Source organism: Sphaerodactylus townsendi, linkage group LG02 (assembly GCF_021028975.2).
Source record: "Sphaerodactylus townsendi isolate TG3544 linkage group LG02, MPM_Stown_v2.3, whole genome shotgun sequence".
NCBI lineage: Eukaryota > Metazoa > Chordata > Lepidosauria > Squamata > Sphaerodactylidae > Sphaerodactylus > Sphaerodactylus townsendi.
In genome coordinates, this window is record NC_059426.1 from 29,190,788 (window position 1) to 29,211,553 (window position 20,766).

General features: G+C 45.3%; 1 protein-coding gene across 2 annotated transcripts in view; it reads right to left on the reverse strand.

Moving 5' to 3' along the window:
• The window catches only part of ITGA6 (integrin subunit alpha 6), a 75,455-nt gene that overhangs the window by 37,167 nt on the left and 17,522 nt on the right, over nt 1-20,766 (reverse strand). For both annotated transcript variants that reach the window (XM_048483921.1, XM_048483922.1), the window contains exons 2-4: nt 1,974-2,101; nt 1,575-1,654; nt 946-1,204 (exon numbers count right to left, since the gene is read on the reverse strand). In XM_048483921.1, the coding sequence (XP_048339878.1) occupies nt 946-1,204; nt 1,575-1,654; nt 1,974-2,101 (467 nt within the window). The remainder of the gene's footprint in view (nt 1-945; nt 1,205-1,574; nt 1,655-1,973; nt 2,102-20,766) is intronic.

The following is a 20,766-nucleotide window of genomic DNA, read 5'->3' on the forward strand; positions in this document are numbered from 1 at the left end:
TCTCACCATTCTGCTCTGTTTTCAGGTGTGTGCCTCCCCCCCAAATGGAGGCTCCAGAGACCTTGAAGTGACCCTCGAGGCATTCTGACACTCAAAAGCCCTGTTTCTCAAGTTATAGTGAACACACATTCAATCCATGTACAGCTGATTGTTCTTTTAGACATAGATCGAGCAATTTTCACGTTACATTTCAGTGAGCTGTACAATCCGGAGCAGGCGGCAACCAGGGAAGGCGCCACGACCTCGCTGCCACACCATCTCCAATGGGCTTCCCAGCAGCACGTCAAGGCAATAAACGGGGGGGGGACCCCAAAAAACTCCCATGGGGTAAAAATTGGCATACACCACATTTTTCATGGCATACATCCAAGGCCAGGGAGAGCAGCATTCCCAAGCTGGAAGCCTGGTGGAAGCTGACTAAAGTCAACTCCATCCCCAGGAACATCCCAGCCCTCCCCCCCCCCCCCATGCCGGCATCTGCTTGGACACCAGCATAGCTCCACAGCAGCACCCGCTTCCAGATTTGGTTGCCTCAGAACTGTGGGGTGCCCTTATGCCAGCAGAGGGGGCAAAATGCAACAGCATGGCCCTGCACCACACCCAGATGCCATTTCTACTCCTTCCCTCCCCCAATTGGGCTGTTAAACCCCATGTTTATCCAGCTGTTGCTCTCCAGTTGCATTTGTGAAGTGAACGTGCCTTGTTCTTTCAAACAGATCAATGAATGTATATGCTGGCTGTACACATGTTCACTGTATCACATGCACAAGGATAGGCTGAGCACAGATTCAGGATCCTGGGATGCAGATTCCCTCATTTTTTATCTTCTGCAAATGAGGATTCATATAATTAAAACGCTTGCAAAGAACAAACTGACTTCCAGTAGCAGTTCAAATATTGTTTAAGACTTTTTCTTGAAAGAGTGCAAAAAAGCTGAAGCCATACCTTTCCAGTTGTAGGTACCTGGTGCCCCAAATACAACATAATGGTGGTCTCTGGTAAAAGTGGCAGCCACTCCTTGCTGACACGAACCAAACTTCTCGTGGCCTCTCAGCCGGCCGTCACAAAAGCTCCATTCCCCACCATCCATGCCATCATCCTTGATGGTGAGATCCTGACTTAGTACGTAGCATCTCCCGATGATATCACGCGTTTCTTGGTTGGTGTTGACGTACTGCCTTTTCTCATAGCGATGTGCACAGGTCTGCAATACGTTTAAAGAACACATGTAAGCAAAACATTTTCTTCCCTTCTGGATAGAGTTGCCTTCTTCACAAGAGCAATGAAAGCTTCTCATTGCTGCATTTTGTCTCTGATAATCTAACCACTATCAGTTCTCAAGAAGCTCACAAGAACCATTATAAGTGTCCCATCCAAACATTTTTCCTCTCACCGGGAAGCCTGAATGCCCCAAGGGTGTCTTCATGATATAAGCAGAGATCTTGTACGTGTAATTGTTTATATATCATTATGTTACTTTCTAGTCCAGCAGTGGGTATTGTATCTTGCAGAATTATGCAAATCTTGGGGAAAGGCCCATTGATAAAAACCGTCATAATTTTTGGAAATCTTACCACTACTTTCCCGCCTGGCCCTTGACTCCGGACAGTTACACCCATCCATTGGTCCTCTTTGCTTTCTTTTGTTGGATCAGCTGGAAAAAATGCCATAAAATGGTTTTCCCTCAAAATAATTGTTTCAAGAACATTAGACAGACACACATTTATTTATTTTAATGCCAAACCCCTTGACATTTCATTTAGTACTAAAAGTCTCCTCTAGATGGCACTGTTTGCTTATATAAACCATTTTAACGGATCGTCTACAAGGTGGGCATTATTTTGAAAGGATGTTATAGTTTTGTGAAACTGTGACATCCCCCCCCTTTGAAAAATACTTAGTTATCAGGAGGCTTAGAATCCAAATTTGTGGGAAGAAGCAAGATGCTTAAACCCAAATATGGCAGAGCTCACCTCTCTCATCAAATCTTATCCGTGTGCATGGCACATCTGGTAACAAAATGTCACAGCTGTACAACCCTCCTGTCCTATTGGCTTGCTGTGTTCTGAAAGCTCTCTGTCGAGGTGCTCCCACCAGCAATCTGTGGAGAGAGGAAGGGGGGAATAATGATTTAGGAAGAACAGATTCACAGAAGAAGGGCCAAAAGAAGTTTCCACCCTTTGCAAACCGAAATTTATTTTCCAAAAACACATGGCAAAGAAGAAAATAACCTTTCTTGGGTTCATTCCGCACATGCAGAATAATGCACTGTCAAACTGCTTTCCGAGGTGCTCTTTGAAGGCTGTGCTTGACGACGCGGCAAAAGCTCCACTTTGCAAACAGTTGTGAAAGTGGTTTGAAAACGCATTGATTTCATGCGCAGCGGAAGGGGCCTTAATTTTTTCTGCTTACTAAGCGAAGTTGGGTAAAGTTATTGATGAAACCATAGGCATCCTCTGGGACAGAGATCCATGTGTCCTGCACAGTTTTATTATCCACGGCTAGAAAGTGCTGTTTTATTTCAGACGCATCTCTGAATTTGCTAACATCCAAGTTTGTCACATTTTTAAAATTAAGGAGGGAAGTCTCCAGCTAGTCCTGTTGAACGTATTCAGACATTTCATCTGAATGTTCTTCAGATATGCATTTAGGGAAGTCTAGCCCATAAAAGCTTATGCCAAAAATATTTTGGTCTTTGAGATGCCACAAGACACCATTCTGTCTTGATTAGAATAACCTTTCTTGCTTTTCCGCTTCTAAGAACCAGTTATTGAAACTTTTTCAGACTGAAAAAATCTCAATTTGAACCTGTCTCCCAGATCCTAACCCAACATTTTAACCACTATACAACGTAGCCAAAATCATCCACCTTTCTTATGACTCCGACCACTGACATTCTCCTTAAATGTCTATGCTAGCTTCTTGTTTGCTCCCAGATCTAGAAAAATGTAGTTCTCATATAGCTATCAGCCCCCAGGTGGGGCCAGGGGTTTTCCAGAAATTATAACTCATTGTCCAACTACGGAAATAAGTTCCGCTGAGGAGATGGCCGCTGCAGCGTGCAGACTGTGAGATTTCATCTCTGCTAAGCTCCTTCCCCAGGTCTCCATTCTCTCCGAGCATTGTCCCCAGATCTCCAGAAAATTTTCCAATCCAATGTTGGCAGGCCCATTTTCTTGTTTACAAAGCTTCATGATTCCCCCTCTCCTTGTTTCCCAGCTGTTAGAAGCCCATCCATGCTCGCTTGTGACCTTTTCAGTCTCTACTAATGTGCAATAAAATGTCTTTCCTCCACCAGATCAGCACTAACCCTTCTGTTCAAAATTAGGGTCAGGGCCTAGTACACAATGGGCACAAGAATCCTGGAGGAGAAGAGCACGCTCACTTTTTAAGGACCAACCACAAAGAGCCGCTGGATCAAGGATGGGTTGGCTCACAACCATAGCAAAACCTTTCATCCGAAAAGGTCTAGTTTTGCAAAACTGTTCTGTACTGTTTTATCAATCTCTTTTCTGTTTTAATGGAAAGAAGAGCTTAAAGTCAAACTTTTAAAGTACCACAAATACTGGGCCAAGTTTATTCTGAATTATGGTTACTGAGGGAGGAGAAGTGAAATATTTGAGGGGGGCAGGCCAGTCACAAAAGCTGCTCTGGTTTATTAATTGCACTTTTTGTGTATTAATTACACTCAGTCCCTACCGAGAAAAGGATCGCTCACAACTCTAGTCTAGAGAAATATTACCAGGTAATCTCAACCCCCCTGACTCTATCTCTCTCACTCAGTATCATGCTACAAACAAGCCAGGTGTCATCATAAAGTATACAAGACTAAACAGGTCCAGAGGCAAGAGTAACAGAATTTTCAATTTATCCCAGTATAAAGTTTTTGTGAGTCAGCACTCCTGTCATCAAAAGTTTCAAAGTTCTCAGGCCAAGTATATTCTGTTCATTTTTAAAGTCCACAGAAGTGTATTTGCTACTATACTGTCTCAGATAAAGATGTCAGTAAGGTCAGCTGAGGTGCATTGTTTGCTTCTGCATTAGAATATAGTCCTGGATGAATACGAGAATTTTCATTCATGTTTATACATGCCCTTTGTCAAAACCACTATTTTGTTCATTATTGAACATGATACTTTGATACAAAAACATTTATAGTTCATTGAACGACTATTATCAAACTTTTAATTGGATGGGGGAGGCTAGGTAGGCACTAGGACCCAAGCAGAGCATTCTACAACGAAGAAGGTCCAACATGTTCAGTTTTGTGGCAGAGGAATATACAATCTACAAACATCTTTTTCTGATATAGCGTATAATATCCCCACTGCAAAGGACAATTTAATTTGGAAGAGGAATATGCCAAATTGTAGTACTTTCTCTCCTCAGCTGCAGTTATGGAGGCTTTTAGTTCAAGTTCTTCGGACTATTGCGAAAATGGAACCCGGGGCTGACTCTGAGTTCCCCCCATGGGTCCCCATGCTACCCTGTCACCCACACCCCACTTACCTTAGCTGGTGGCGGGGCCTGGTGGGGCTGGGCAGGGGCACATGCAGTGCCCTCCACTGGCCCTGGTGGGGAGGGGCCAGGCAGGGGTGTGTGCAGCGGCCTCCGTTAGGCCTGGTGGGGCGAGGCTGTCCCGGCAATGGCCTCTGTTGGGCTTGGCAGGGTGGGGCGAGGGGAGAAGGATGAGGGGTGTGGGGGTGATTTTCTGCCCCCACGTGACCCCAATGGAATCCACCCGGGGTGCCTGTCCCCACCCCATCCCATGGTAGCTACACCACTGCCTGTGTACGCCTGCAACCTTAAAAGATGGTGTACTAAACTAAATTCCACATGACCAGGCAGGGCTAGGAAAGGAGTGTAAAATAACAGAGCCTGCTCTTCATTCCTCAAGTCAGGTCAATGGCTGGCGAGCATCGCAACTGCTTTCTTCGCATCCCCTTCGGATGCCTGGGACATCTCATAAAGCGATATACAGGTTCAAATCCCAACTCTGCCATGGAAACTCACTGGGTGACCTTTGGCCATTAACCCCTCGCTCTTCCATTAAAGTTGACGGTGAAATATAAAACGGGGAGAAAATGATGTGTACACCAACCCCGAAGGCTCCTTTTGAAACAGCAAAGTTTTTTTGCCTTGAATAAATGGCGGTTCTGCGGTTGCTTTGGCTGCAAAGCTGCCATAAAATGGTGCATTTGCAGAGCCAAATCGCTATAGGATTTGGGATAGTTTGCTGCAAGGAGCCAAAGGAACTCTGGAGTTGGTGAGCCCCAATTCTGTTTAAGCTCATCACTATCTTTATCTGCTGTAGAATAACACAACACAACCCTTAAGAGAAACAACAAAAAGAGTGTTATTTTCTTATCACTGCTCATTGAATTTATTTTGTGATGTTTTCAGAACTTGAAATTCCTGACTTCTTTGACAGCTAATACTAATTTCCATTGAAGTTTTGTTATTCTTTACTATTTCTATTTCTTTTTACCATATCTGTAAATACAAATTCACACTTTTCAGTTTAGTGAGTGAGCAGCAATAAGGCGTTTTATTTTAGCAAGCTTCTGTCTGGGGTTTTTATTAATAAAATATCTCCCCCCCCCCCAAAAAAAAGTGTTTACTTTAAATACTTCAATAACTAGTAACAGAATAAAATCACAGCTTAAAACATACACACAATCCAGTTTAACACACCAGACAAAACAGAACATAAAAAGTGGTGTTTATATGGCAGGGGGTTATCCTAGAACAGGGTTTGCCACCCTGTGGGTCAGGACCCAAAAGTGAATTGAATAACAATTTTTTTTGGGGGGGGGGAATCCGAAGCCTTTCTGTTGAGAATAATGGGTGATGACTTTCCTAAGCAATACAGAACTCTGTTTGTGTATGTGACAACTGCAGCAAGGACTTTATATGCACAAAAATGGAGAGACAAAAAGACACCAACAAAAGAGGACTGGATTCTGAAAGTTATAGAATATGCAGAAATGGCGAAGCTGATTATTATTGTATCACAACATTATTATTGAGAGATAACAGTTTGGACAATTTTTCACAAAACTGGAAACCGTTTACGGAGCACCTTTTGTAAAACTATTCAAATAGAGAAGTGGTGTCAGGATTTGAAATCTAAAGAAAACAGTAGACTGTAATTACCAGAAGATATTTAAGAAAGAACTACTGAATCAACATGTTAATTATATGCACTGAAGTTAGAGTTAACCTGTAGTCAAAGATGAGACAGCTGGAAGTCACTACATGATGTGTAACGGATGGCGTTTTGTTTCTTTTTTTCTTTCTATATGTTTATGTGTTCTGTGTGTTGACTTTTTATGTGAGAAAATAAAAAAATATTACATTTAAAAGGACTGCATAATCTGATTGTGAAGCCTTTGAAAGTGAAGTCCTCCCAACAGTCACCCCTTCCCTTTCAATGCCTTCTTTTGTATTTTTCGAAACCAAAGATCCAACTCTAACAGCATCTTCCATTTCATATTTTAGTTGATATTTTTCCTTCACTGTATATGCATACTGATCAAGTAAAACATATCCTGATGATCATTAGAGTGAGTTTATTAGGCGTGGGAGATTATAGGGGTTGAAATGGAGAAGGAGAGGATGGTCAAAGGCTGCAATGTAACCTCCATATGAAAAGACTATGTAAATCAGCATGCCGCTTGCTTGGAGTTCATAATAGGAACCGTTGTGCCCTTCACACAATGTTTGCCAGTTTCTCAAAAACATATGGTTTAGCCCCCGTAGAAGAAGAACAAGAGGAGGAGGAGGAGTTTGAATATATATCCCCCCCTTTCTCTCCTGTAGGAGACTCAAAGGGCCTTACAATCTCCTTTCCCTTTCTCTCCCCCCCCCCCACAACAAGCACCCTGTGAAGTAGGTGGGGCTGAGAGAGCTCCGAAGTACTGTGACTAGCCCACAGTCACCCAGCTGACATGCGCTGGAGTGCACAGGCTAGTCTGGTTCACTAGATAAGCCTCCACAGCTCAAGTGGCAGAGCAGGGAATCAAACCCAGTTCTCCAGTTTAGAGTGCACCGGCTTTTAACCAGTACACCATGGAATGCTGGACAAGATGGATGCCAAGGTCATACTTAGCTGAGGGCATGAAAAAATCTTTGGCCAGCCCTGGATGGGTCACTAAAATATCAAGTAAATTTAGGCTTGTGGGCCATCATACCAAGAAGATTGTGAACTGCTGTCCCAGAGCTAGGAGTCTTGTGGCTCTTTAAAGACTAGCATAGGGTTGGCCATTCGAGGTTGGGGAATCCCTGGAGATTTAGGGATGGCACCTAGGAAGGGGCAGAATTTGGAAAGGGATCTTGCATTATAAAATACCATGGAGACCACCCTTCAAAGTAGCCATTTCCTCCAGAGAAACTGATCTCTGTAATCTGGAGATCGGTTGTAATTCCAGAAGATCTCCAAGTACCACCAGGAGGAACATTTTATTCAGTGTGAATTTTCATGGATTATAGCCCACTTCTCCAAATGCAATGAGCAGATTGTCACTATTTAGTCATTTCGATATATTTTTTTTCTATATGGGTACAGAAAAATAAAGAGTAGGTCAAAGTGCTGTGAAATGTAGGAAGTGAAACATTATCATGTAAAACTCAAATTTATCAAGGGTATTACAGAGACCATTTTGTAGTATGTTAAAATATTAAACAACGGCAATGGTTAGGGGTTCCAAGTATTGTTAATACTAATGTGTGTATGTATTTATTACTTGTTGTCAAGTCACCTCTGACTTGGTGACCCTATGAATACATGACCTCCAAAAAAATCCTATCATTAACAGCCTTGCCCAGGGTCTTGCAGACTGAAGGTCATGACTTCCTTTACTGAATAAATCCATCACATTTTGGATCTTCCTTTTTTTCCTACTGCCTCAACTTCTCCTAGCAATTCTGGCTTTTCTAGTGAGTCTTGTCTTCTCAAACTTCTCAAACTTTTTACTTTTTGGCCATCAAGTCACATATGACTTATGGAAACTCCTGGTGGCGTTTTCCAGGCAAGAGATGTTCAGAGATGGTTTGCCACTGCCTGTCTCCTTGTCCCACCCTGGTATTCCTTGGAGGTCAGGTCTCCCATCCAAATACTTGCCAGGGTGAACCCTGTTTAGTTACTGAGATCTGGCAAGAACAGGCTAGCCTGGACTATCTAGGTCAGGGCTCTCAGACTTAAGTGAGATAAAAATCACAGGTCCTCATTCAATCAGAGGCTCATTCTGCACATGCAGAATAACGCACTTTCAAACTGCTTTCAATGCTCTTTGAAGCTGTGCGGAATGGCAAAATCCACTTGCAAATAGTTGTGAAAGTGGTTTGAAAATGCATTATTTTGCATGTGTGGAAGGGGCCTGAGTGAAGAGTAGCTAAAGCCTGTTAATGAATCACAGTTCAGCAGTTTCACAGTGAAGTCTCCCTGTGAAGTTAAAGAAGAAAAGGATTGGGGGTTTATTATAAGATTTGGGAACAGAGAATTGATTCAAGAAAGCTTTGAGGCCTTCTTTACATATTTCTGAAAAGTAAATAGTTCGAATAATTCTTTATTTATATTTTTTATTTATACCCCACCCTGTCCCCCCACTAAAAGAGGCTTGAGACAGCTAACAACAATCATTAAAATAAACAAATGTTATGCAAAATTCTGACCTATAATTAAAAACCAGTCAACCTTTTATGCATAGATGGTGTAAGGAATTCCATAGAGCGAGAATACATAAAAGGCTCTTTGAATGTGTAAAGACCCGTGTGGAGCCGTTTATCGCCAGACATCTTATGGAAGCTCATAATAATGCGAGTGGCTTAGGAATAAGATCTCCGCCAGAAGGACACACAGGTTATAACTCTGTCCATCCCATCTCCCCTCAGATTCTACAAAATCTTTGAGGGCTCATCTCCTCGCGAAGATAAGCGCTCCTATAAAGCCGGCCCATCTCGGCTGTGGAATGTACTCAAGGCCAGGCGGCTGCCCCCCTCATCAACACCATTGAATCCTTTACACTCTGCCTCCCTAAAAAGACCCTCCCCTCCAGGTTTGTGCGCGGAGCGCGTGAAAGCAGAAATAAGGGCGGGAAGGCCAATATTTTGGAATAAACCGCTGATTATACCTGCAGGAATATCCCACCCAAGACTAAATATTGCTGCATTAAAGCGAGAGTCCAGGATGGCGTCAATTTCGTAATGCTTGTGGCCATCAATAATAGTCGGGTCTACCTGCCAGAAACGGGAGAGCCTCCTTGAGTAAACTGGAATGGAAGACAGGATGAATGTTACTAAGAGAGTTAGCAAATCCAATCGGCAGTGACATCATTAATCACTTTAGTAATCTGAAAAGGTCCCACTTAATCTTTTGTCTAGTTTAGAAAATTTATGCACGCCTTCTCTGTTTTTTTTGGTAGACAAATACACCCAGGTCACCAGAGAAACTGAAATCGGCGGTGCTTATCCAGCTTGCAGCTTTTGGGAGTCTTTAGCCTGTTGTAAGGCGCAGTCTGGACGTTTTCCACCCCTCAGCCAGAGATGAAATCCATTGTTGAAACTCTGAGAGGATCAATGCTTCCGCGAGGTAGTTGGCAACGCGAAGGAGCGACGGACACAATTTGTTGGGTTCTTTTTGTACTGCTATGAACTGCATTGTTATAGGCGCATCTGCAACGTGAATTAGTTCCCGCGCAATTGTCTTGGTGGTAGTTGGTGTAACAAGCGTAAATACTGCTCTAGGGTTCTTGTTCGTTTCTCTCCATCTCACCGTCACTTTGAAGGCGTGGTAGAGACTGCGTCCTCTAACAACCCTCTAGAAAAGCTTTCAGAACTTTGAAATGAATAGTCAGCGGTCGAGACCACCTTGACGGGGCGGAGTGCAGACGCGTAAATGGTTGAATGAAGACAGCTAACTTAGAGCCGGAGGGATGGAAGCACATGGAATAAAATGGGCTTGTTTGCCGGTACAAGTCCACCACCACCACAAGACCGTGTTGCCATGACTTTCTGGCAAATCTGTAATAAAATCCATGGAGATGACTTCCCAGGCGAGGCCACCGAGAGGTTTCAACAGACCATGGGGCTTTCCGGAGCGGTCTTGGCTTCTGCACAAACAGAGCAACCTTTGATGTACGTCTCAATGTCCTTATGCATGTAGCGCCACCAGAATTGTCGGGCCAGTCAATGTAGAGAGTTTTAGAAAGCCAAAATGTCCAGCCGAAATGGCATCATGGCAGGCCTTCGAGAACCTGTTTGCTTTATGGAGGCATCAACAATCCCCGCCAAGCGCCATTCTCAAACGCGAAGCCTTGATCCGCCGAGGCTCGTAGCCCCTCAGTAGTGGAAGGAGCAGAGACCAGGCTGGAATATGGAGGCGAGAGTGGATGTCTGAGACGAGGGTGACAGCCAGCCCTAATTAAGAGGGAGAGAGCGCGCTGAATGTCCCGCAGAAGCTGGCTCCACCCCTCGGTAGGGCGCCGGTAGAGGCGCATCAGCCAGTTTATTGGTTTTTCCGTGACCGAAAGAGAAACGAAAAGAAATCATTGCTTGAAGTTGCCAGCGGACATCTTGAGGGTGGAAAGCTGCTCAAGTTCTTGTGATCTGACCAAACTTGAAAGGGTGTTTAGCCCCCTCCGTGGTAAAGTGGAAGCGCTACTTTAATGGCCGCAGTCTCTTTATCCCCGCCAACCAGTTGGAAGCCCTGCCACCGAGAATTTCTTAGATAAATAAGCACGGAACCAGCCTATCATCTTTATTTCTGGGTCACTCGCAGCGCTTTGTCCGTAGGCATCCACGTGAACCTAAGCGGAGATCGGGTCAGGGTGCTTTTAGGATGGCCTCGCAAAGCAGACTTTAAAAGCTGAAAGTATTGCTCCATTCGACCAGGAAAGTAAATTCCGGGCTTGGCGGACAGTGGATCTTTACCCTAGTGCATAAGAGGTCTGTGAGGGAGAACAGCCTAATTGGGGTATAAAGTCCGCGATAGAAATTAGCAAAACCGTAAAAGATTAGGTTCTTTTAGGTTGGTAGGGAACGAGCCATTGGAGGACCGCGATCAATCTTAGCAGGATCCATTTTAGGTTCGGGCGAGATTGATAACCCAAATAGTCAATAGAGGTTTGGTGGAAACAGCTACTTGGAAAGTTTGGCGAGTGGGAGTTGTTGAGTAAAGCGTTTCAATACTTCGAACCAATGCTCTTCATGTTCCTCCATGGTTTGTGAATAAATTAAAACGGTCATCTAAGTACACCACTACTCCCTTGTACAATAAATCATGGAGAACTTCATTGATAGCCATAAAGCTCAAATCTTTACATCACTTCTAACCGAATGGCATTATTGGCATTCAAACTGTCCAAACTTTGGTGTTAAATGCGGTCAAGTGTTCATAGCCTTCAGCAATCCTAACTCTGTAGTGTTTTCTCAAGTCCAACTTAGTAAGAGCGTCCTTTGCCCAATCGTCCTAAAAGTCCTTGATTAAAGGCAAAGGGTACTTATTGGACAGGAGACTGCATTGAGACCTCGGTAATCTGTGCAGAGCGTAAAGACCCATCTTTCTTTTACAAACAATACAGGAGCAGCATGTGTGTGTTTGCGCCCGTATCACGAGCCAGGTTCTTATCTACAGCACCGCCCTTCCTCATTGGGACTCATCGCGGTAGATTCTACCTTTGGGCAGTTGCGCCTCCTGGCTGTATTGCCACGATTTTGCAGTCACTGTCTCTATGGGGAGCCCATTGATCGCATTCTTCCTCCTGAAATACTCTGGCTAGATCTTGCACCGTGGGATGCGGTAGAATCGGGAGCAATCGCTGATGAAGTCGGGGTGTGTGTCAGGAGAACAGTTTCCCAATTCATGTGTTCCCCAGGAGGGTCAGTGAATTCAAGATCCTTTCTTTCCAAAGGAATTTAGGGTTCATGCAACAACAACCATGGCATGCCCAGAACTATAGGAGTGTTTGGCCACTGGTGCCAGAATAAAACCACTTTCTCCCAATGCGAGTGAGGAGAACCACTGCGTTTTGAACTGGCTGGCCCCTTAAGCTCCCGAGGACCGTCATTCATTTGGGTGAATGGTATGGGCTTAGCCAGGGGGACTGCCCCTGGCTCCTCCGCCACCTGGGGCGCGATAAGCAATGGGAGCAGCCAGAATCCACAAGAATGAGGCTATAATACGGGTGTGCTTAGGCTGGCCAAGAACGCTGATTGTAATGGGGAGCTGCCTCTTCACCACCGCCAATAGGAGAGTCGAACCCATGTCCATTGGGGCATGAAGAAAGGCAAACAGCTGCTTCCCCTCCTCTGGTCGCCGATATCGCTTTAGACGAACGCCGTTGGGGGCGCCCTGATTTGCGTGGTGGCTTGGCATGGGGTCGAGGCGGCGGTTGGCTTTTTTCGGGCAGTTACGGCAGATGACCGGGACCTCGCGAAGTAAAGCACACAATCCCAGTCGGCGCTCGAGGTGGTCTCTCGTAGGGGCGGCTGGGCTTGGCTTGGTGGGCGAGTGGTTTGCCGGCGGGCTGATTGCCCGCACGAAATGCAATCGCCAGGACTTCATCAATCCCAATGCAATCAGCAATAGCGGGGGGACCCGAATTAAAACACCGTTTCCAGCCGTCGACATCCGGTGAAGCGCATTCGCGATTACGCGCTCAGGCCACTCAGAGGGAGTCGAGCAGCCGCCGCATCTAAATTCAATGGGCAAATTCTGCAAGCGGCGGTTGCCTTGCTGAATAGTTTTGATGGTGCGGATAGCTTCATTTTCCTCGCACCTGGATCTTATGGGAAGCTGAGCCCTCAAGGCTTGGAGGAATAGTGGTACCGTCGAGAATCTTCATCTTGCAGGTTCAAAAGAGTCACAAACCAGTGGGCTGCTGCTCCCATATCCAGGACTGAGCCGATGTCCCGTGATTTTTTAAGCTCAGACCGGTATATAAATCGTCATAGTCCCTCCATGTGGGCATCATCGAAGTTGCAGGATGCGAAGTAGGAAGTTTGTAAGCGTCCCATCGAAACGGGCAGGTATTGGAGGAAAATCTGGCCTTTCATCGCTAACCCTTTCCACGGCCTTGAACGCGCAGCCCGCGGCGCGCGCAGGATTGGCCGGGTTGAAGCAGCGGTGATTTTAGCGCCCAGGGGCTTCTAACCCGATTGCAGTAATATCGCGCGGTGCAGCTGAAGGTGTTCGGTGGGAGCCGGTCCTTGGGAAAGGTAGGCTTGACCCAGCAGCCATTAAGCCCGCTCTGGCGGCGTACCGATGACTGCGACATGTTTAGACCTTAACTGGGGTTGTCCTGGTCCGCTGCTTCGTTTAGTTCCCCTCTCCAAGGCAGCCAGCTCTCTCCTTGCGGTCAATGCATCCCTGGTGTTACGCAAAGCTGCTTTCTCGCTCCAGATTTAGCCAGTTCGCCCGTGGGTGGCTGAAACAGTTTCAGCAAGTTCTACTTTGAGTGCGCAAGGCGTCTGAACACTCTTCTACGTGAATGGCGCTGTAAGTCCAGTTTGGAGTGTTCCAGCATCTTTATCATGGGCCGGAATGAGGATAGAATTCTCATATTGCCGCGTTTGGAAGCGATCCTTGGTAACGGCCGTCCAATTCGAAGTTGGATTTCTTTTGCGCTTGCTGCTCCCGGTCTCTCTGCAGGTTTTCACGCGCTCTTGCTGCGAGCTGTTCCGTTCGCCTCTTCCCACTGGCGTTGGCGTTCGCGGGCTCCATGCTTCTTGGGCATCTGGCAGTTATCGGCCCACTTCACTTCCTCATCCAGCTCAGCTCTCTTTCGATGGAGAGTGGAACGCATCCGGCCGGGAGTGTAGAGTTTTCCTCCCGATTCCTGGAAGCCGTCTGGACGCCGTGAGGGCATCGCATCTACCACGCAGTGGCTCAACGGGGCATCTCAGAAGCACGCCCGCCTTAACCGGATCAGGGGGGTCCCGATCGAGGCAAGGTAATGCGGATACCCTCCCAACTCCTGGTATAGTCCTCCAGTGTCACCCGGTGGTCTTTGGACGGGCTGAGTGCTGACCGGTTGTGCCGCCATGGTTCTTTGGGAGCATCACCAAATCACGCAGTCCAGGAATGCGTTCGGGCGGACTCCTGGGCTGCCTCATGAAGGGTGGTCCAGGCCACGTCTCGTCACCGTGATTAGTTGCATCTAAGGAGGTTTGTAATCCAATAACGAAAAACTGGTAGATAGCCCATCCAATAAAAGCTCGATCCATAGACAGCTTCCAAAGCACCTCAATGTAAATCCCCATGAGTGCGCCTTCCACGTCCCCTCGTTCCAGAGTAAAGGAAGACTAAAGTGCTGATATGAGGGACGCAAAGCAGTCACCAGCGAGACCTCGCTTCTCCCGGCTGGCTCCTCCAGATCCAGAAGGGAAAGTTAGTCGGAGCCCTCTTTAGAGCTACGCTACCTTCCCCAGTTATTCCAACCTCTCCATGCCGCAGGGCACCAGAGAGGTCCACTGCACTAGGAATGTAAAGATGAATTAGGATTCCTGCACAATGTAAGAGGAATTCCCATAGAAAGCAGAAATAAAAGCTCTCTTTGGCGTAAAAGTTAATCGCTTATTCCAGACATTCAGAAAGCCTGGGTACACGCAGTGGCAGGAATAAGATCTCCCGCCAGAAACACAGGTTATAACTCTGTCCATCCCATCTCCCCTCGGAGTTCCCCGCATGGGAACGAGGGCTCATCTCCACCGCATAAAGATAGTTAAGGTCTCGCATTGAGTATGCCCATCGCCCGGAGCTGTGGGAATGTATGCTCAAAGACCAGGCGGCACAAGCTTCGTGATACTCGTCAACACCATTGAATCCTTTACAGATGGTGCACTAAAATCTCATTTTATCTCACTCTGCTTTAATAAGTCCACAACCATTGAGTGGCTGGGGGAAACAGCAAAGGGGGCTCTTTTGGTGGCCAGTGTAGCATACAGAGCACTCATAAAGTTCTCAATCGTATGTCCAATAGAACATCTCTGTCTTGCAGGCCCTACAGAACTGGGACTGTTTAGGGCTTTAAATAATCTGGAAGACAATCTGCAACAGTTGCAGCTGTTGGAGTATAAATTGAATAGAGGGTCTTTGCCTCATTCTGAACTCGTTGAAGCTTCCAGGGCAGTCTCAGGGACAGCCCCATGTAACATGAGTTGCAGTAGTCGAGTCTGAGGTAACCGTTACACAGATCACTGTAGCCAAGTCAGCCACACACATTGCACACAAACAGGTCTACAAACTATGGCTCCTCAAATATGGCTCTTTAAAAAAGAAAATAATAATCTTAAGTGAAGATTTATTTGTAGGGATGTTGTAGAAGCTAGACTAACCAGTATGTAAAGGGAATGTCAGGCAAAGTTTTTTTTTAATGGGACTCAAGCACATCATAGCAATTTTTTTTCACAGAAAGGGAACTGATAGAGGTAAACAGTTGCCAGTCATCCAAGTGCCAACCATGCAGAGATTTATACCAGTGCACTGAAACAATCACTCTGGTTGCGCCTGTGAATATTACTTCAAGACTATGGCCCCTTCTGCACATGCAGAATAATGCACTTTCAATCCACTTTCAATGCATTTGCAGCTGGATTTTACTGTGTGAAATAGCAAAATTCACTTGCAAACAATTGTGAAAGTTAATTGAAAGTGCATTATTCTGCATGTGCAGAAGGGCCTCTTGTGTGTGCCATGTCCCAAGGACGAACTTGTGACAACCACTGTTTGGGGCTGTAGAAGATTTCTGGATTGTTAATAAATGCATCAGTAATTTATAACATTAAGCTGCAAAGTTTCACTTAGGCAAATGAGCTTTCTTGTATGGGCTCATCATTGATCTCCTGCACTGAATTTTGAAGGGGTATGGCTCTTGCATTGTGAAAAGTTGCTGCTAAAAGTAGTTCCCTGTGCAAGTACCAGGTCATTACCAACCCATGAGGTGATGTCACATATCAACGTTTACTAGGCAGACTTTGTTTACAGGGTGGTTTGCTATTGCTATTGTTTTCCCCAGACATCTACACTTCACCCCCAGCAAGCTGGTTACTCATTTTATCAACCTCAGAAGGGTGGAAGGCTAAGTCAACTTTGAGTCAGTTACCCAAAACTGAGGCTCTTTCCGTACGGGCAGAATAGAGCGCGCCAGGGATGGCAAAAACATCGTCCCTGGGGAGGCGTTCGCATAGCAGGCGCTGCTGTAATGCAGCAGCGCCGTGCTCGCAGCATCCAAGCGGCACGGAAACGCCCCTTTTGAACCTCGCTCCATGAGCAAGGTTTTTCAAAAGGGGCGCCTTCCAGTCGCTGCCATACAAACGGCAGCGGCTGGAAGGCGGCTTTCCCTCCTGCCTTCCCCAGCCAGCTTACCTGCTCCTGCTGGCTCCCGTCGCGTTGCGGAGGCCAGGGGACACGCCCTCCCTGGCCTCCACAATGCGACGGGAGCCAGCAGGAGCAGGTAAGCTGGTTGGAGAAGGCACAGCCTGTGCGAAGGCTGCGCCTTCCCCTGTGCCCCTACCAGGACCGTCTGTGCGAACAGTCCCGGGGGGGGGGGGGGGGCATCGGCATAATTTATGCCGATGTTCCCGCTCAGTGCCCGTGCGGAAAGGGCCTGACTTTCATCGGGATCAAACTCAAGTCTTGAGTAGAGCTTGGATTGCAGTACTGCAGCTTACCTCAGCGCCACAGCGCTCTATACTTTTCTGACCTCTGCACAAAGGTATGATGAAGACCTTTTAGGGGACAGTGCATGCATAAAGCTATGCGCTCATAGCTCTGCATGCCTGGAAGGATAGCCCAGGGGATAGGCAACTGGTTTGATGGCAATCCATGATGTATATACAGAGTGGGATGAATACAGAGAGAGACTGGATCACCACCTTTAATTTAAAAATTAAATAGCAAAGTCGGGAAGGGGTTGTGGTAAGAAGGAGCTGTGACACAGGGTGGTGGGCACAACCACAAAATTGCTTCTGTAGGATGCAGAGCTGCACATGGACACATCCCTACAAACACAGAAAACCCAAATGTGAGGAAGAGCATTAATTTTTCAGAATACATTGGGAAAGAGGAGTGAAAGAATAAAACCAGCAGTGTGACAACAGCTGCCACTAACACGACATTTCTAAAAACGTGCACGGCCAATCAGAAGACCTGCTAGGCATATGACTCGCTTGGCCCCACCTACTTTCCCAAAACACTTGACAGGTGCCAGAAAAGATGTCAGTGAGCACCGTGTTGAAGACCCCTTATCTAGAGGTATCAGGATAGATCTCATACTTCACAATTCGGAGCCATTCCACAGGCACATAACCCATTACATTCTTCTTATCACACAGGTGTTGGCCTGGCACCTTGATTAAAGACACATTTTCATTCTTTCAGTAGAGGTCAAACAAAAAGTTAAGAAGCATTTATGTGGCTAGTGCTTCTGACTCCTTTTTCATTGTTTTTATAAATCATTCTGGCAATTTTTTAAAGATAAAAAAATGCTTTTGTTGGAAAATGTTCTCCACTTAAATGTATTTATTGATTTCCTGCAGTTAGAAGCGTTTCATCATGGGGTTCAACGTTCTAGATAGCTAAATTGAATGGCTTATTTTTAGAACAGTGGGACATAAGTTCACCAAGTTCCAGGTAAAGCTATTTGAAGAAGACAGCCTAGCCAGTTTCTAGTACTGATACTGAGAATCTTCCTCCTTAGCCTTCCTGTATTTTCATTCGTGCTATAAAATGTATAGTAAAATTGACATGAGTTGGAGAGGTCTTTCCATTTCCATCAATGTTTTAACATTTTCCTTTTAAAATTAAAAGTATTACTGTGCATGGTAGGATTTTGTACATGCAGGAGTCCTATTACAAGAGCCGTCATGGCGGAGTGCTTAAGGTGTTGGCCTAGGACCTAGAAACCCTGGTTCAAACCCTCACTTGTGCCCTGGAAGCCGGCTGGGAGACTTTGGGCCAGACATGAGCTCTCAGCCTTGATCCTGGCTAGCATTTGGATAGGAGATCTCCAAGGAACATCTCTTGCCTTAAAAACCCTAAGGGATCACCGTAAGTCAGATGTGACTTAATGGCAAAAAAAGTGCCCTGTTGAAGGGGGAGGGGAAACAAATTATACCTCCCCTCCTCAGACAAGGGGTTATGAAAGCAGGAAAAGGTATATAGAGTTCAACATTATCTAGTGGAAGGGAAACTGACACTACCTCTTCCCCAACATTGTCCAAGAGCAAGAGACATTGTTATCTAAGAGCAGAGACATTGAAAATGAATTTGACCAGCTCCCTACTCCCAGAGGTGTAGCAAGGGGGAAAAGTGCCTGGTGCACTGGTGCATCCTCCGTCCCCGTCCTGCCCTCGCCACACCCCCACAGGGGCGCGCACCCAGTGCATCGTGCCCCCCTGTCCCCTTGGAGCTATGCCTCTGCTTGCTCCCACACATTTCTAGGTAAGGAGAACAACTTAAAGCAGGGGGGGAGAACCAACACAGAACATTGTATAATGGCTGGAGGATAATATTTAGATAGAAAACACCTCTTGGCCAAAAAATTCATGAGCATCTTGAAGACCATTGGAAATCTACATTCTGCACAGCTACGCATGTGAAAAATTAGAGAAACATGTTTAACCACTGCCTTTCTGACTTTCACCTACCAGTATGTACCCCAACAGAGAGAAAGGACTAAATATTGTGCTATTCTCCTGTTCAAATGTGTTTTTGAAAATGTGAGGCAGCTTCACATAATCATAATTAATTCCATAAATAAGCCTACATCTTTCTTTTAACAATCTATCTAAGCCAGAGTTCATCACATGAACTTTTGGCAATGCATGGTACAAACTGTGAAGAACTTTTGTTGGGCTATCCAGAATCTATTACACATCCCTTTCCAAAGTGTTTGTTTACTGCAAACTTGAGGAAACCCAGATGTGATGGACTGCCAACTGCAGATGCCTTATAGCCATCTGCAAATCTTGATTGACAGGGAGTTCAAATAGAGTTCTACTGCTGGCTTGGGAGAGTGGCAGTTGAGTGTGGCAGTTGGAGGTTGGCAGTTGGAGGGGGAGAAAGGGATCCAGAGAAGTGAAATCAACAGTCCTTCTCTGAGGGAGATAGATCTAAGGAAAAGGAAGTGATCTCTATCAAGTGTTACGGAAGGAAAATTGGAATCTGTGTATATGTTCCCGCCTCCACAGACTTTAGATATTTTGTGTCAAATAAGCTTATGCCTGTTTATCTAAGGAGTGGCAAGCCAAGTGATCACTCCCAGCAGTTACAAACACCTGTCAGTAGAACAAAACAGCTATATTCTAGCAACAAACTATCTATTGTATACAGTTATACCAAGTTTCCCTCATTCCTGTTGCCTTTTCCTCTGCCAAGTTTAAACCTGAAACCTCCCTGATAGTCTGACTTGACCATTTCCATAAGAGAAAAATAAAATAGTTAACGTGTTGAGAATTCATATATGACATATTCAGACATATACTAACAAAGGTTTTTTTTTCCAGTTCCTCCACTTCCAGGGCTGGGTCAGAATAGATCTATATATGAAGGGGGCGGGGGGAATCGTACCAGGTTCAAGATCCAGCTCATTGTGGGGAAAACGACTTAGACCAATAATTCGCTCTCATTCTAACCTGCTTTGCAGTGCTGTTGTTAGCATAAAATGAAAAGTAGAAACCACACACGCCTTGGAAGAAAAGCTCCCAGGGAGTTTTGATGTCTCCACATACTGTTCAATCAGTTATGGAGAGTAGCAATGTTAGTCTATTGCAGCAAAACAAATTAGAAGTCCTGTGGCACTGTAAAGGCAAACAATATTTATTCCAGTGCAAGCTTTCATGAGTCAGAGCTCACTTTCTCAAATACAAGAAAGAAAATCATTCACTTCATTTCAAGAACAGTGGCCTAGTATAAATCAGGTGTGATTATCTACATAAATTATGAACCACTATCATGCTCCCCTCTTCAAATAAAATAAAAAGTCCACAATTGTTGCTGGGGAGGGGGTTGCCCTGGAGAGGGAAAAGTTCTGTTGAACTCTTACTAGGCATTTAATTCATGACCTATATAAAAGATTTATAGTCCATAATCAGCACCGTTGGTAATCAACGTGGCATATGTATCTAAAAGTAATGTACAGAAGTAACCAACAGCCACATAATTTTAAAAAAACAGAATAGTGTTTTCATTTCCAACAACTCTGCAACCGAAATCAAGATTAAAATTTACCACTGAATACTGATATGCCTTCTAATGCAATTGGCTGCCAGGTTTGGGTGTTCCCTGTACAAATATTTACTTCCTTTTGAACTTCAACCCAGACAGCTGGGTGGCAAACTGACCACCTGCCTTGATTCAAACTTGCTCAGTAATTGAGTAACAAATGACAACTCTATCTTGTCACTGATTTCAGCCAAACACCTGACCAGTAAAAGTCCCATTTGGAAGAAGAGACACTGCTGGAATCTAGGAAACCCATTGCTTTCACTTAAAAAAACAAACTTGAAATCGTAAACAATCCTGAACATTTGACCCAAACAACTTCCCTAAATAGAGGTGCTCTGATATTATAACATCATAGGTTTAGCTCAAAATCAAACAAAAAAGTAGAATTTAGAAAACCACTGAGGTTTTGGCACAATAATCCATGAAGACCATCTTCAGCAGGATTGTCCTAAGCACAGTTAACCCTTTCAAAGTCGACTGAAGTTAGAGGGTTTAGAAGTTTGCAATTCACTGCTAGAATGGCATGACCTACGTCTTACTTA